Source organism: Nicotiana tabacum, chromosome 16, assembly GCF_000715075.1.
Source record: "Nicotiana tabacum cultivar K326 chromosome 16, ASM71507v2, whole genome shotgun sequence".
Lineage (NCBI taxonomy): Eukaryota > Viridiplantae > Streptophyta > Magnoliopsida > Solanales > Solanaceae > Nicotiana > Nicotiana tabacum.
The window spans coordinates 110798235-110812036 of NC_134095.1; the positions used below are offsets into that span (position 1 = coordinate 110798235).

General features: G+C 35.8%; 2 protein-coding genes and 1 long non-coding RNA gene across 11 annotated transcripts; 2 read left to right on the plus strand and 1 right to left on the minus strand.

The window, feature by feature from the left end:
* Positions 1–416: 416 nt before the first annotated feature.
* On the plus strand, positions 417–6501 carry LOC107784721 (uncharacterized). 7 transcript variants are annotated; one of them, XM_075233216.1, is made up of 10 exons: positions 949–1084; positions 1403–1634; positions 2131–2214; positions 2311–2796; positions 3504–3639; positions 3884–4046; positions 4466–4594; positions 4964–5158; positions 5885–6007; positions 6115–6501. In XM_075233216.1, exons 2-10 carry the CDS (start codon positions 1508–1510, stop codon positions 6205–6207), a joined length of 1536 nt encoding a protein of 511 aa, XP_075089317.1. In that variant the 5' UTR covers positions 949–1084; positions 1403–1507; the 3' UTR covers positions 6208–6501. The 7 variants fall into 7 exon arrangements, with proteins under 7 accessions (XP_016461380.1, XP_016461377.1, XP_016461378.1 ...); XM_075233217.1 differs by having other exon boundaries at positions 1403–1514; XM_016605894.2 differs by having other exon boundaries at positions 417–1794.
* Positions 6502–7569: 1068 nt separating this feature from the next.
* LOC107784720 (exocyst complex component EXO84A-like) lies at positions 7570–12454 on the minus strand. Of its 2 annotated transcripts, none has more exons than XM_016605889.2 (6): positions 12263–12454; positions 11768–11865; positions 9711–10752; positions 8625–9326; positions 8358–8494; positions 7570–7910 (listed from the first exon to the last, which is right to left on the minus strand). In XM_016605889.2, exons 1-6 carry the CDS (start codon positions 12413–12415, stop codon positions 7772–7774), a joined length of 2271 nt encoding a protein of 756 aa, XP_016461375.2. In that variant the 5' UTR covers positions 12416–12454; the 3' UTR covers positions 7570–7771. The 2 variants fall into 2 exon arrangements, with proteins under 2 accessions (XP_016461375.2, XP_075089316.1); XM_075233215.1 differs by having other exon boundaries at positions 7762–7910; positions 12322–12441.
* On the plus strand, positions 9075–9645 carry LOC107784722 (uncharacterized). 2 transcript variants are annotated; one of them, XR_012700224.1, is made up of 2 exons: positions 9075–9214; positions 9334–9645. It is a non-coding gene; the product is annotated as an uncharacterized LOC107784722 (long non-coding RNA). The 2 variants fall into 2 exon arrangements; XR_001647743.2 differs by having other exon boundaries at positions 9080–9214; positions 9561–9645.
* Positions 12455–13802: the final 1348 nt, after the last annotated feature.

Below are 13802 nucleotides of genomic sequence, written 5' to 3' on the forward strand. Positions count from 1 at the left end.
AGAAATCTATTATTTACCAAGATATATTGATGATAATTGAATCAAATAGTGATGAATAATTTAAGGACTCAATTAAAAATATATTATTTTTAACTTGAAATAAATTCTTATATTTAACAAAAGAAAACTACCAATCAAACTAGAATGTAAAGGTAACTATAAATTTTTTGAAATTTTGTATAAAAGAATACATATATATAGGTCTAATAATAAATTTAAAATAGCTACTCCTATATTCGGATTGGTTCAATTTTTTTTTATTAAAACCAAAATCAAACCAAATTTGATTGATTTTTAAATTTTAAAACCAAAACTAAACCAAACCAAAGAGTATGAATTTTTTTTGTATGAATTTTTTTTGTTTGTTTGATTTTGTTTTCGGTTTGGTTTGGGTTTTCTATTTTTATGAACACCCCTAGCAATCGGTGATCTGCATAGTGTGCGCGCATGTATTAATACTGTGTTTTTGACTTCCATATGTTTGTTCCCATGGTAGAGGAAGAGTAGAGCTTACTTTCTTCCTCTCTTCTTTTCTAATATTTTGGCATTGAGCGGTAGCTCTGAAAATCACGTAAAATAATTCCAAGAATATACTACTACTACACAGTATACACAAAGGATAGAGGATAGGGGGGTGGGGGTGGGGTGGGTGGGTTAGTTAATGGGTTCTCTACCTGTTCACGCTTCCTGTCTCTAAAAAGAGATGAGATATTTCTTCTGGTTGTTGAGTTTTTTTGGTCGATTCGAACTATTTGTTTATGCTTTTGAATCGTTATCTGTTTGAGAAAATTATGATCCACCATTAGATACTGTGACGAGGAATGAATAAAGATTACTATATCGCAAGTAGTGATACAGAATTGCTGCTACAAATAAAGAAGAAGGAGGGACTTGTCAAAAAAGATGGGGGGATGCGTGTCAAGGCCGAATAGTTGTAAATTGGGAGGTTCAAAGAAGAAGAAGTTTAGGAGGAGAAGAAGAAAAGCCGGGGTATCTTCTAATTTGTATGAAGGGTCGTCCCTTGGCAAAATTGATGAGTCTTTCCCTTTGGATAACTTCTCCTTCAACAATCCTACTTTTCAGGGTCCTCTCTCTCGCTCTTTTTCTACTTGTGTACATGAATTTGTAGGTTTCACATTTCAATATAGATAATGAGAATGATTATTTGTAGTTTGTACTTTTGATTTTAAAGTCAGTTTAGTTGGGTTGAATGTTTAAGGTGGAAGAAAATTGATGATGTGGATGTCGGTTGATGAGCTGCTGCATTTGGATGGAAATGTTTCAACCTTTCTTTTTTTTTCATTCTCTTTTCTTCTTCTGGGATGGATTTCTAGTTTTATGCGGAGTATTGTTCTCCTTCTATTTTCCTCTAAATTGATTTCATTCTGTTTGGACTTTGGAGTGGCTGGGCAAGTGTTTGAAGTGGAGCCTTGGCGTAACCGGTAAAATTGCTGCCATGTGACCACGAGGTCACAGGTTCGAGTCGTGGAAACAGCCTTTTGCAGGAATGCAGGGTAAGATTGCATATAATAAACCCTTGTGGTCCGACCCTTCCCCGGACCCCGCGCATAGCAGGAGCTTAGTGCACCGAGCTTTTAGTGGCTGGACAAGTGTTTGTGCTGAAGGGAATATTGGTATATCCTTGATTGAGTAAGCTAGCTCATTTTTTAGCAACAAAATGTATGTTATCTTGCATACAGATTTAGGGGTTATCACAGTCTGGGTGTTAAGATAGAGTTATAGTTAGTGCAAGTCATTTAAACACTGGATTTGTGACCTCAATTCACTTTTGAGGTAATTGCAGAAACAATCAGACTTATATTTCTCTTATACCTCAAATATGTGATGCCTTCTTTTCTATGTTGTGTACCCATGAGTAAATTCCTAATGTTGCTGATGTTCTTGTAATGTCACTTTCTTTCTCCAAATTGTGTTATGTGTGTTTTGCAAGTCAAGATGAGATTGTATGTTAGCACATAATAGATATGTTTTCCACTATATCTTAAACGTTCCATCTGTCATTCGTTCAAAAGGATCTGGTATTGTTTAGTTTCTATGGCTTTATCCTAAAGCTGAATAGTATTACAATTAACCTTCTCTACCGTTTGTTGTTTATTATATCAATAACAGGAAATATTGACGAGGCATGGTTTGATTCTGCTGCAATATTTGAATCTGACTGCAGTGATGAAGATTACCAGAGTGTTCCTGACGGTATGGCATTCTGATTTTCAACCTGGTATTCCAACTGTTATTAAAATTTTAATTTGTATAAACTAAGTAATACAAATATAAACACAATTATTGCAGATATGCTTTCTCTCAACAGCTTTGAGGGTGAGCAGACTAGTGTAGCTTCAATGAAAGATGCTAACCATGGTGATACTAATATAAATGTCCACGTCCAATTATCCTCCGAACTGAAGAGGCAGGGGGAATTATTAAGCAATCTTACTAGCAGTTCCGACAGTTGCTCCAGTAAAACTGTAAAGCAACCAAGCAGTTTGGTGCATCCAAAAGAGGTGGATTCTCGAACAAACCTTGATGGACCTAACGGTGAGGTGCGGCCTGTTTCCCTTGATGAGATATCGTCCTCAGAAAATGAAGGAAGTGAAAGGGGGGATGGTTTGTTGGAGAACTGTGGAATTCTTCCAAACAACTTTCTGCCTCGTCTTACCTCTACTGTTGTGCCAGTTGAGAAGAGATTTTTCAGCTCTAGTCCTCGAAGTTCAAGGAAGAAAGCTGCCTTAAAACTTCCCTTTAAATGGAAAGAAGGAAATCCTTATGCCACTCTACGTGAGTTTCTATATCTAGCTTTTGATTTAGTTGCTTGGCGCATAGTTCCTCAATGTGCATCACATGATGGATTAAGTTTGAATATCACAGTGCTACACTGTTGTTTTTCATTTCATTGTTCATAAGCACCTAATAATTTGAAGCTTCCAGACCCTATTTGAAACTGCTGAAGTAAATAAAAATATTACGGGTAGGGTATGAAAATGAATTTCTTATAGAGACACGATTCATTGCTTTAAATAGTTTTGATTTGGAACAATCTATTGTCTTTGGAGCTGTCGAACTTTCCTGCACTTCTGAAGCACGAGGGGGTGAACCAAGGGAATCCTTGTCAAGGACCTTGATTCTCTGCTTTACTCGGAGCAGAACGGATCTTAATAATCCACTTCTAAGTTCTAAGGGAAAATCTAGTTTCTCAAAGTCCAATTTTGACCTCCTTAGACTCGTTTCATAAATCAAGCTGTAAAATCAAGATAGGAGGAAAAGAAGAGAATAACTATGACAGAGGAGAGTAATCCTTGGCATCATATGTCTATCTCTGCGCCTGAAAACCGACTGTTTGAAGCTTAGATAAATGTTTGAGCATGAAAGTTCTCTATAAATTTTGATTTTAGATGAGAAAAATGATGGTTCAGTTAGCAGTGATCCCGTCACCAGAAAGGAAAAGAGAATACAATGAGCTAATTTTAATTTGTTTTTGGGTACAGTTGCATCTAAATCCCTGCTTCAAAGGCCCATAGCTAGTAGCCAAGTACCAATTTGCCCATTGGAGAAGAAGTTGCCTGATAGTTGGTCCCGTATTGAACCAAGTACCTTCAGGGTCCGGGGAGGAAACTATTTCAGGTAATGCTTGCTTCCATTGCACATACTTACAGACACATAGGTAAGCACTTATTTTATGAGCATAAAAAAAGCTTAGGTAAAGTCCTTCCTTCGGAATAAGATAAAAAGCATAGGGAAAATCTAAATGAGCATAGTTAAAGATGTGTTTTGTGGACGTTGTAGTTATCATTAGTATGTGCATACATGCTATCTGCCACTGCAACTTTGTTTATGTTGTATCATTCACATATTGTAATTTCTGCAGGGACAAAAAGAAAGAGTTTGCTGCAAATTATGCAGCATATTATCCTTTTGGTGTTGATGTATTTTTATCTCAAAGAAAAATTGATCATATTGCTCGACTTGTGGAACTTCCTGTCATTGAACACTCTGAGACACTTCCATCCATTCTTGTTGTGAATATTCAGGTATCATTTATTTTAGCTGTATAAGTACTGTATTTTTTTTTCTCCATTTGCTCTAGCTATCAATAAGTTGGTCTGATGGTTAGCTTAAAGGTTTGTAATTTCTTTGCTAAAGGTGCACATAAAATGTGTTCGAGTTTCTTCAAAGTCAAAGTTATTCAACACAAATCCTGGCACATTGCGGTGTGTTTGGTTTACTATTTTCGGTCATCGTAATTTAGGCGGTCGTCTAACTTCTATTAGTAACAGTATAAGTTGGGAAAAAAAAGAAAGAAACTGGCTAGGGAATATCTTCACAGTTGAAAGGCATGTTTACCCATATTTGATAGCATGAAAGCTTTTCTCTTGTGTTCAGATATTCACTCATTTGAGCTGCTAAGTTGCTGCTTTCACCCTCTTTTTTTTTTTTTTTTTTTTAACAGGTACCATTATATCCTGCCGCGTTTTTTCAGAGTGAAATTGATGGTGAAGGAATGAGTTTTGTCTTGTACTTTAAGCTTTCCGAAAGTTATGCTAAGGAACTTCCTTCTCATTTTCAAGATAACATCAGAGTAAGTTCTAGTTACCATGTCGGTTCTTTGTTTCTCTTTTAGCCTTTCTTTAGTTGTATACTTCTCCGTTGCTGCTTCATTGTTTAATCGTTGCTTCTACGTAATTGTCTTTTCTTTCATCTCAACTTGTTCCAGAGTTCTGCCTCTTGTAACATTCATTTCTCTGTTGGTATTATACTTTTTCACATTCACTTCCTCTCTATATGTATCCTCTTGTGGTATTGAGTCATATATGGCCGGTTTCCTGGCCATTATTCCATGTTCTTTTTCAAATTCTATGTTTGTCAATAAACTATTGTATTCAGTTTTTACTGAACATTCTTTTTTCCTATTTAACATGTTTTCCTCCCTCCCTTTCTTATTAAACAGAGGGTAATGGATGATGAAGTGGAAAAAGTGAAGGCTTTTCCAACAGATGGTACTGTTCCCTTTAGGGAACGGTTGAAGATATTAGGTCGTGTAGCAAATGTGGAGGACCTCCGGTTAAGTGCAGCAGAGAGGAAGATAATGCATGCCTACAATGAAAAACCTGTTCTTTCACGTCCTCAACATGAATTCTATAAGGTATGATGGCCAGATTTTGTTGGTGTTCAGATTTGAGTTAGATTTGGACGTACATCGTACTCCTATTTTCATGTGGGCACTAGTACTAGTCAATAAAATTTGTTATTATTCTTGTGTCCAACGGAATGATTTACAGATTTCATTTTCTTGAAAATTAAGTCTAAGAAAAAAGATGTTAATTTCATGTAAAAATAAGGATAATCCTCAATTGATAGGGGAATCCACAAGTTTTGAGTGTTATACAATGACTAACATAATATCAGAGGCGGATCCAGGATTTGAGGCTTATGGGTTCCTACCATAATTTCAAATTAATATACAATAATAATTGGGTTCTACAAATATTTTATGAATTTCTTAATATAAATACAGTGTCTACGCAAAAGTTATTGGGCTATCGGGAACCCATATTGAATGCTCTAGGTCCGCCCCTGCATAATATACTTGATTAAGAGTCTACTACTGGTCTGAGATTTTCTTTTTTTAAGAAAAGAGCACGAATCATTCTCTTGGTGGAAAACTTAATTACATGGCCTTTGCCAGTTCTCATTCGAAAGAACATTCATATTTTTATTATATAAAGTATGTTGTTTAACAGCGTAATATGATCTGATTTTTCTTAGAATAGAATGCATAAAATGTTTAATTTGCAAACGTTGTCTCATTTCTAGCATATTGAAGGAGAAATATTAGGTTCTTACTGAGTTGCTAATGGTCTCTTTGTAGGGAGAAAATTATTTTGAGATTGATATAGATATGCACAGATTCAGTTACATCTCCAGGAAGGGTTTTGAAACATTCCTAGATAGGTTAAAGCTCTGTTGCTTGGATGTAGGCCTCACAATTCAGGTGACTATTATATGTTGTCTAATTCAATACTTGTGTCATTTTCCTCTTCTTTTCTTTTTCCGATTTGGAGATCAATCGTAAGCAATATTTTTAACTTTTCAAATCAGGGTAACAAAGCTGAAGAACTGCCAGAACAGATCCTATGTTGTGTACGGTTAAATGAAATCGACTATGTGAATTATCAGCAACTGGGGTTGTAAAGAGATCCCCTTGAATTGGTGCACAAACAGTGTAATCCACAGGATATGGCAATTAAATGAAGTTACTGTTAGCTCATTTGTGTACTTGCTGGTGCCTTCATATCTCCCCTTTCTCCCAATTGACAGAATTCTCAGCGTCTCCGTAATGCATTATGAGGATATACAGGTAGCTGGTTTCATACAAGAATGGACCCTGTAATTTTGTTAAAAAATTCATTTAGTATGTATAAATAATTTATCCTGATCCCAGTAAACTGCCTCCTTTGAAATCCAGAACCCTTAATAAACTCAAAATCCTAGCTTCGCCTCTGGTTTCGTAGGAACTCTTTTAAGATGATTTCTTGCATGGGACAATATTGTTATATGGATCCATCTTGGACTTGCCAATATAGGGCACCATCTGCTGCCAACTACAGTTTCACATGTGTTCTGGAGAAGGAAATGGCATATCGAGCGAGCTATAGATAAACGAGCTATAGCTACTAGGGTGAGTCTTCCTCTTTGCTTCTATGTTTCATCATGCAGTCTGTTTCTGTAGCATGAACTATGGGTAAGATCGACGAATCACTTCCCATAAGGGACTTTTCAGTTAAAGAGATTATTCGAAAGTCTTAACTCTTTCAGGTTTCTCTACTTAAAACACTGCTCTGGAGTTTCTACTTGTGAAATGATTAGATATGGATATTCAGGATTTTTGGAAGATCCAACACTCCTAGGTTTTAAATGCGGTTTTAAAGCATTTTATTCTCAGATGCTGCTTGTTTTATCCAATGTTTGTTGATGCATTTGCTAGAAATAGGGTCATTTGCAGCCCTATTCCTCAAACAATAAACAATAAAAGAATGAAAGTCACCACTTTGAAATCATATAGAATGATGGTTTTTGACATGTCTAATAGCCTGTTTGGCCAAGCTTCTTTTTGGCCAAAAGTGTTTCTTTTTTTTTTTTCCGGCCAAAAGCACTTTTGGCCAAAAATTGAGGTGTTTGGCCAAGTTTTTGGAAGGAAAAAAAGTGTTTTTGAGGAGAAGCAGAAAAAAGTAGCTTCTCTCCAAAAGCACTTTTTTGAGAAGCACTTTTGAGAAAAATACACTTAGAAACAGTTTTTTAAAGCTTGGCCAAATACTAATTGCTGCTCAGAAGTGCTTTTCAAACTAATTAGCCAAACACAAACTGCTTCTCACCAAAAGTACTTTTGAAAAAAATACTTTTGAAAAAAAAGCACTTCTCAAAATAAACTGATTTTTGCAGCTTGGCCAAACGGGCTATAAGCCTATTGTACTGCCAGTTTTCTACTATCGTACAGCAATTCAAGGGAATTGAGGGTGTGAAATCATGAAATTCATAACTTTTAAGGCATACTGGTGCACTTGACTACAGTCAAATATTCATTTGTATTAATCAATTATAAAGTTCAAATAACTAAATACATTTTTGTTCAACTAGAGGAACCTAAGTTGACTTTAGCTACACACAAGAGTGTAATTAAGAAAACAAATTTCCCTAATCGAGAAGTAAATGAAGTATTTAAAGATTACTGTCCAAATATTGTTTCAGGAAGATATTGCTAGTTACTTCCATGAGAAAGAACGGATGATGCTGTAGGACTGCTAACATTCTCCACGGTCCCAACATGTGTTTTCCCAGTTAGCATATCTATAGCAATTTGAGCTACTTCTGCAAACCACTCATCCTCTGGAAGCACACTGCACCATTCAATTCCTTTTAATCAGTTTAACTTCTATACATCACGGAGTAAGAAATGACGTCACGTAAACGGGTAATTACTCTATATAACAATATTGATAGGTAATCTGGAACCTCTTATAAAAGGTTAAATTACACAATGGTGTAACAATCTTTCGCGTTGTAAGTGCTCTTCACTTAAATTCTTCTTTATTACTCTTTGTCCCAATTATGACCGGACTTTGGAGTTTAAGGAAGAAAGACTTTGGAACTTGTGATCAAAATAAGCTAAAGATATTTGTGTTGCTATAAAATTATCTCGCCCAGAGTAAAGTGAGAAATTTCAAGTTTCTAAATATAGAAATGTGTTACTATTCTTTTTGGGATTGACTAAAAAGGAAATTGGGATGGAGGGAGCAGTAACTAATGACTGTGCAATAAGCTTTGTTTTATTTGCTATGGTATACCTGTAAGGGTCAATTTTGGTTGCAGCAACTGCTTCAATGGCTCTGCCTATGATGTTTTTTATTACTTGTTGAAGATTTCGAGACAAGTAGCGCCCTTGTGAAGCAAAGAGTATCACAAACTCCATATCTAAATAAAACTGCAGTAGAAAACAGTTTCAGTTCTCAAGAATAAAAGGATAAACTTGTGCATTTACTAGACGAAAACAGAAGTTGAGAGAAATTTACAGAGATGGATGAAAGTAAATAATCTGACAAAAAAGAAAAAACCTGTTGAAGCCCAAGAGGACCTAAAGGCGTTGGCCCTTGCTCAATCTCTTCCCAAAAGGTTTGATCTTCAGAGAGCCATAGGATAATAGTTTCAGTGAGCCTCATCAAAAGAATAGTAGCAAATCTTTCTCTTCCCACAAACATGTCCGATGCTATGCCAGCAATTCTAGTCAACTTCCCAAACAGTTCCTGATATACTGGAGACGGAAACCACTCTATCTCTTCTGGATTTCCATCCATATTTATGTACATGTCCGGACTCAAACGAACACCACCATCTTCCAAGAAAATGAGTTCAAGTGCATGTTGCCTACAAAAGCTGTCACGTAGCTGATCAACTAAACGCTGGAGTCTTCGCTTCAGTTCTCTCTGCTCTGCAGGACGGGATTGCCTATCTGTACTCCGTTTAGATGTATCATCTGCCTTATTAGGTTGTTGTGAAGATGAAAGCTTGGCAACTGCACGAGGGATTAGCTCGTCTGCTAACAATAATGCATTGGCTAGTAAAGCAATCTGTTCAGATTCTGTCTCGGCCATCCTTACAATTCTATTTACAGATCCTTCAAGATTCTCATTCTCCACTGAACCAGGTAATGCTTTTATTAACATACTTATGTATGCATTAAACACTTGCATTACACCTTCCAAAGCTTGCTCAGACAACTGTAAGCTTTCAAGAGGACTAATGTCCTCGCATAGTTCCTGACAGAATGATCAAGAAGGAGCTTCAGAATATTACATCCTACAGAAAGATCACTGAACAGTGTTCAAAATATCAAGAAAAACTAACAGAGAGGCAAAGTGCACCACAATTTTTTTTGGGATAATTACATTTTTGAGCTGCCCAAATATAATAGCCGGCAAATGTATATGTTTTGAATAAGTATAAATATGCATATAATATGCATAATCACTGTATATATTTTGTATATGTAGGCTACTGCCTGCAATTATTTTGGGCCGCAGGGCCAAAAATGAAAAAGCCCAAAAATTTCACCATCCACAGGGAAAAAAAGAAAAAGAATAGGGTATATATGAGAACCAAAGCTAAATGCAAGAGTGAGTTACTGCTGATAAATGAATCACCTGAACCATTGTGTTGAATCTATGAGCACTGCTTGAGAGCTTTGGCTGAGAGACAATGACACCAGCGAGAGATGCAGTTCCTAGGGAACGTGAGCTGATTGGTGGATAAGCCAGCGACCAATCATCATCAGCAGCAATTGCAGCAGTGCACTGCTCAATCCTCTTTATATTGGCAACCAGTGCTTTCTCAACACAGGGCCTAAAGATTTTCAAGAGAACTGGTGAAAGGGCCAACCCACGAGCTTCTAGCAAAGAGCAGTGCCCGAGACTCATGTGAACACTCTCAGCAACAGGTCTTAAGCATCCTGATGCTGCTGGTGAAGCTATCACATGTCTCTTAATTACACGAGCAAATTTCTCGGTCTGGTTGACAGCCCAAGTTACTAGCTCAGATGAATAACAAGGTTCATCATCAAATAAGGTAAAGGAATCACTTGTGGCCTGTGCAATGGTCGAGAATACAAGCTGTGAAAGAGCAGCACTATATGCTACTGCATGTGAAGTACCTGAAGGCCGAAGACCCTGCATATTACCTTGCAATTTCTGCTGGTGAGAGCTTAACATTAAGGTATGAGCACGGGGCCCATCACCTAGACGTTTTAGAGCTTGCACCGCAGAGCGAAGCTCAGCAGCACTGCCCGAAGACTGGAAAGCAGCTTCTGCTAACTGTGCTGCTAATTTTTGCTTCTGTTCAGTGATAGCTTTCTGCAATGATAATAATGCCGATGGAGTCAATGTCTGTTTACTACGAGAATCCTTTGCCATATGTTCACCTTCATCCAGCACATCCAAAGCTTCATCCACTCTCCTCTCAGCAAGCAGCACTTCAAGCTTCTCTATAAATTGTCCTAACCAACTCTCAGAATTGGCGGCATCTCTGTCACCAAAATTAGAACTATCATCTTGCGTCAAACCCTCAGAGCTAGACAGAGAATCAACATTAATTCCTTCAGCTAAACCATGGACAATTGCAGCTCGAGTAGATAGGAGATTTCTCAAGGCAATAAGCTGTCCTTCAAGATTGGAGATTTCCCTTGATGTGCTGCATATATAAAACGTATAAGAACAAGTGATGCACCAACAGCCTAGATACACTGCAAAAGGAGTGATAGTGGTTGTTTCAGCAGCAGATGAATATTTTACGAGTAACTATAGTTCGAAGATTCAAAGTAGTCACTAAGATAACAACACCAACAACAAAAACAACAAAACCAGTGTAATCTGACAAAGTGGGGTCTGGGGAGGGTAGTGTGTACTCAAAGCTTAACCCTACCTTGTGAAGGTATAGAGGAAGTAGTCACTATGATGGAAACTGAAAAACCAAATAAACTTTATGCTTACTGGCATTTATTCCAGACAAAAAATGTTCCAACTTCATGTGCATAAAACCATAATTCCTAGAAAACAGGAGAAAGCCAAATTCACAGGCAAAACCTTGCCATATGGAATCAACATGACTAATGAATGCACCTTTAAGGCAAAGTTCAGTTCTAGGCAGAGATATGTTAAATTGTGAATAGCTTTCAGTAAAGCTAAATGAACTTCTAGCTAGAGAAGTGAGGTTTAATGCAAGCAATGCTCTAATTTACTTTTAATATAAGAGATTTACTCCAAGGCAAGTCTAGTTTAAAGGCAGATATGTGAACAGATCTTCAAGATCTAAGAATATATCTAGCCATGGAACGATATTTCAATTCTTTTAACAATATTAACTCTACGACGAGTCTAATGTTTTGGTCTTTTACTCCTTTCAATTCCAACTCGGATTCATTTCCACCAACAAGATTATTCATAACAGAGCGGCGAAAAATGTGGATTGGAGATATTGGCTCATGCATCCGTGCTGATCTTCAAAAGCATTCACTTAATTGAACAGGAAATAAAAATGATCTGTCATTTACATTCTAAGTCCATTTTATCCTTTTTAATCAGCTACCTCTTAATTAGTAGTATTTGAATAGTTATATTTAATCATTCTATTGACACAGCTATATGTATAACTCATAACTGTCTGCAACTCTGAGTTATAAAGTACTGCTATGCCAGAGTTTGCTTACCGTATGAAAGCGGCATAATTAGCATAAACACTTTTCCGCATTTCCTCTGCGGAAGCCTTCCTCAAATCCACAAGGTAATGGCATAAATGCCTTATTTCCTGTAAAAAATCCAAAGAGTTTCTTTACCTTGCAACTTATTTTTCCAGCAAAATAAAGCTACTAGCTTATACATATTGACGGCTAGAGTAGTCATTATTTGACTACGCAATAAATAAATAAATAAAGCATGCAAATCGCAACCAAGCATACAAATAATCGTAGCTTCACTTTTCAACAAAAACATGTCAACAAATTTTTCTCATACCCAGAAGAAACAGACTAATCACATCACTGAAAATTCTAAATAGAAACGCTCCCAGAAATGAAATAAACTCTCTTTCAGACCGTGATTCGACTATTGCAGACGCTAATTCCCTATAACAATCACGTTATATTTCCCAAGAATTCCATCTCCTAGTCATACTTAACAAGAAAATAATGCAGAGGTTCTGTTACTTTTTCACTCATATGACGGCATCGATTGGTGACATAGGAATCAGGATCAAAACCAGAACCTTTAAACACTTTGAGCTTATCGCTAAGTGATAAATCTTTCTCCTCAAAATCTATTGAATCTCCTATGCTTGACGAGAATGAACCTCCATCCATCTTTCTCTCTGTATTTTTCTGCCAATCCCACAGATGCAAAAGAACTAAAAGCTTTGAGGAAAGAATATGAATTTGATCACGAGATCAACACGTGATTAATTTAGGATCACGGTGGACTCGCTCCTAATTACCTTCTTTTCGCGCGCGCTCTCTCTATATATACTCGATAATATTAAAAATAAATAAATATTATAAACATTACATTTGAATTAAAAAGTTCAATTTTTTTTTAAAAGTTTTTGAAAATAATAATAGTTGGTCCGATTTAGCTAATTTGATAAATAAATACCTATCCCCCAAATAAACTCTCATACATCTCGGTCAATATATTAAACTTAAAATTCTTTCTTATGACGTTTTTTAAAAGTAAGTCCGATTTGAATTAAAAAGAAATACTTTAATCATTTATGTTCTCTCGAAAATATTAAAAATTTGCAAACATACTTTGCGTTTTTGCTGTTGAAAAAAATATGTTTTATGATTTTTTAATTTATTCATGAGTTAGAATTTCTAACTAATAAGACTCCCTCCGGTTCACAATAAGTGACCAATTTGCTTTTTCATTTTGATTCAAAATAAGTGTTCAATTATGTAATCAAAAAAGAATTCAATTTGTTTTTACAAAATAACCCCTATGTACATATCCCTAAAAAGTTTTCTTACTCCTCACATTAAATGTTTAATTAGGGGTAGTTTAGTCATAGTAGGTATTGTATAGAATTTAGTATTTCTTTAATGAACGTGCAAATTAGTCACTTATTGTAAACCGGAGGGAATATTAGTTAAAAACAACTTGCCACACTCTATATATGGCATGAAGAATGATGCCTAGACATGATGCCAGAATTATGTGCAACTAATATTAATACCAAAAAAAAAAACACTCAAATAAAAGGCAAGGGAATGAAGGATAAACTGACATAAATACACTGCAAATAAATAGACTTGATGAATAAAGAAGAAAAATATATGTTCAAGGAAATCTCCAATTGCGGAAGTCTTTTAACGAAGGCAACATACTTCGAAGATGTGATTCTTGATTAGATGAAATATTAGGACTCCTACATGATTCAAATAAGGAATGATGTAATACATAAATTTTAGTTGATTTTGAAGTGCTAAATATTAGGAAATAATTATTGTAATGATTATTATATTTGGTGTAAAATCTATTTTTAAAGGGTAAAAAAGGCAAATGACATTTCACTAAGAGGCTTCGTGCTTTTTCAGATCTTGTTTTGTTGTAAATAATTTTTCACATCTCAATATAACCAGTTAATTATATTTACTATACAAATTTATGAATTATATACAAATTAGTACTCTAATAAATAAGAATTCCTTAATATTAGGGCATTTAATTAGTAAACGAATCCCATCCCTCTTT

Coding starts and splice junctions, on each gene's coding strand:
- LOC107784721 (XM_016605890.2), top strand. CDS start 904: ATGGGGGGATGCGTGTCAAGGCCGAATAGTTGTAAATTGGGAGGTTCA. Junction 2,215..2,310: donor TTACCAGAGTGTTCCTGACG/GTATGGCATTCT, acceptor CAATTATTGCAG/ATATGCTTTCTCTCAACAGC. Junction 2,797..3,503: donor AAATCCTTATGCCACTCTAC/GTGAGTTTCTAT, acceptor TTTTGGGTACAG/TTGCATCTAAATCCCTGCTT.
- LOC107784720 (XM_016605889.2), bottom strand. CDS start 12,415: ATGGATGGAGGTTCATTCTCGTCAAGCATAGGAGATTCAATAGATTTT. Junction 8,495..8,624: donor GTCCTCTTGGGCTTCAACAG/GTTTTTTCTTTT, acceptor TTTCTACTGCAG/TTTTATTTAGATATGGAGTT. Junction 7,911..8,357: donor ACCAAAATTGACCCTTACAG/GTATACCATAGC, acceptor TGAATGGTGCAG/TGTGCTTCCAGAGGATGAGT.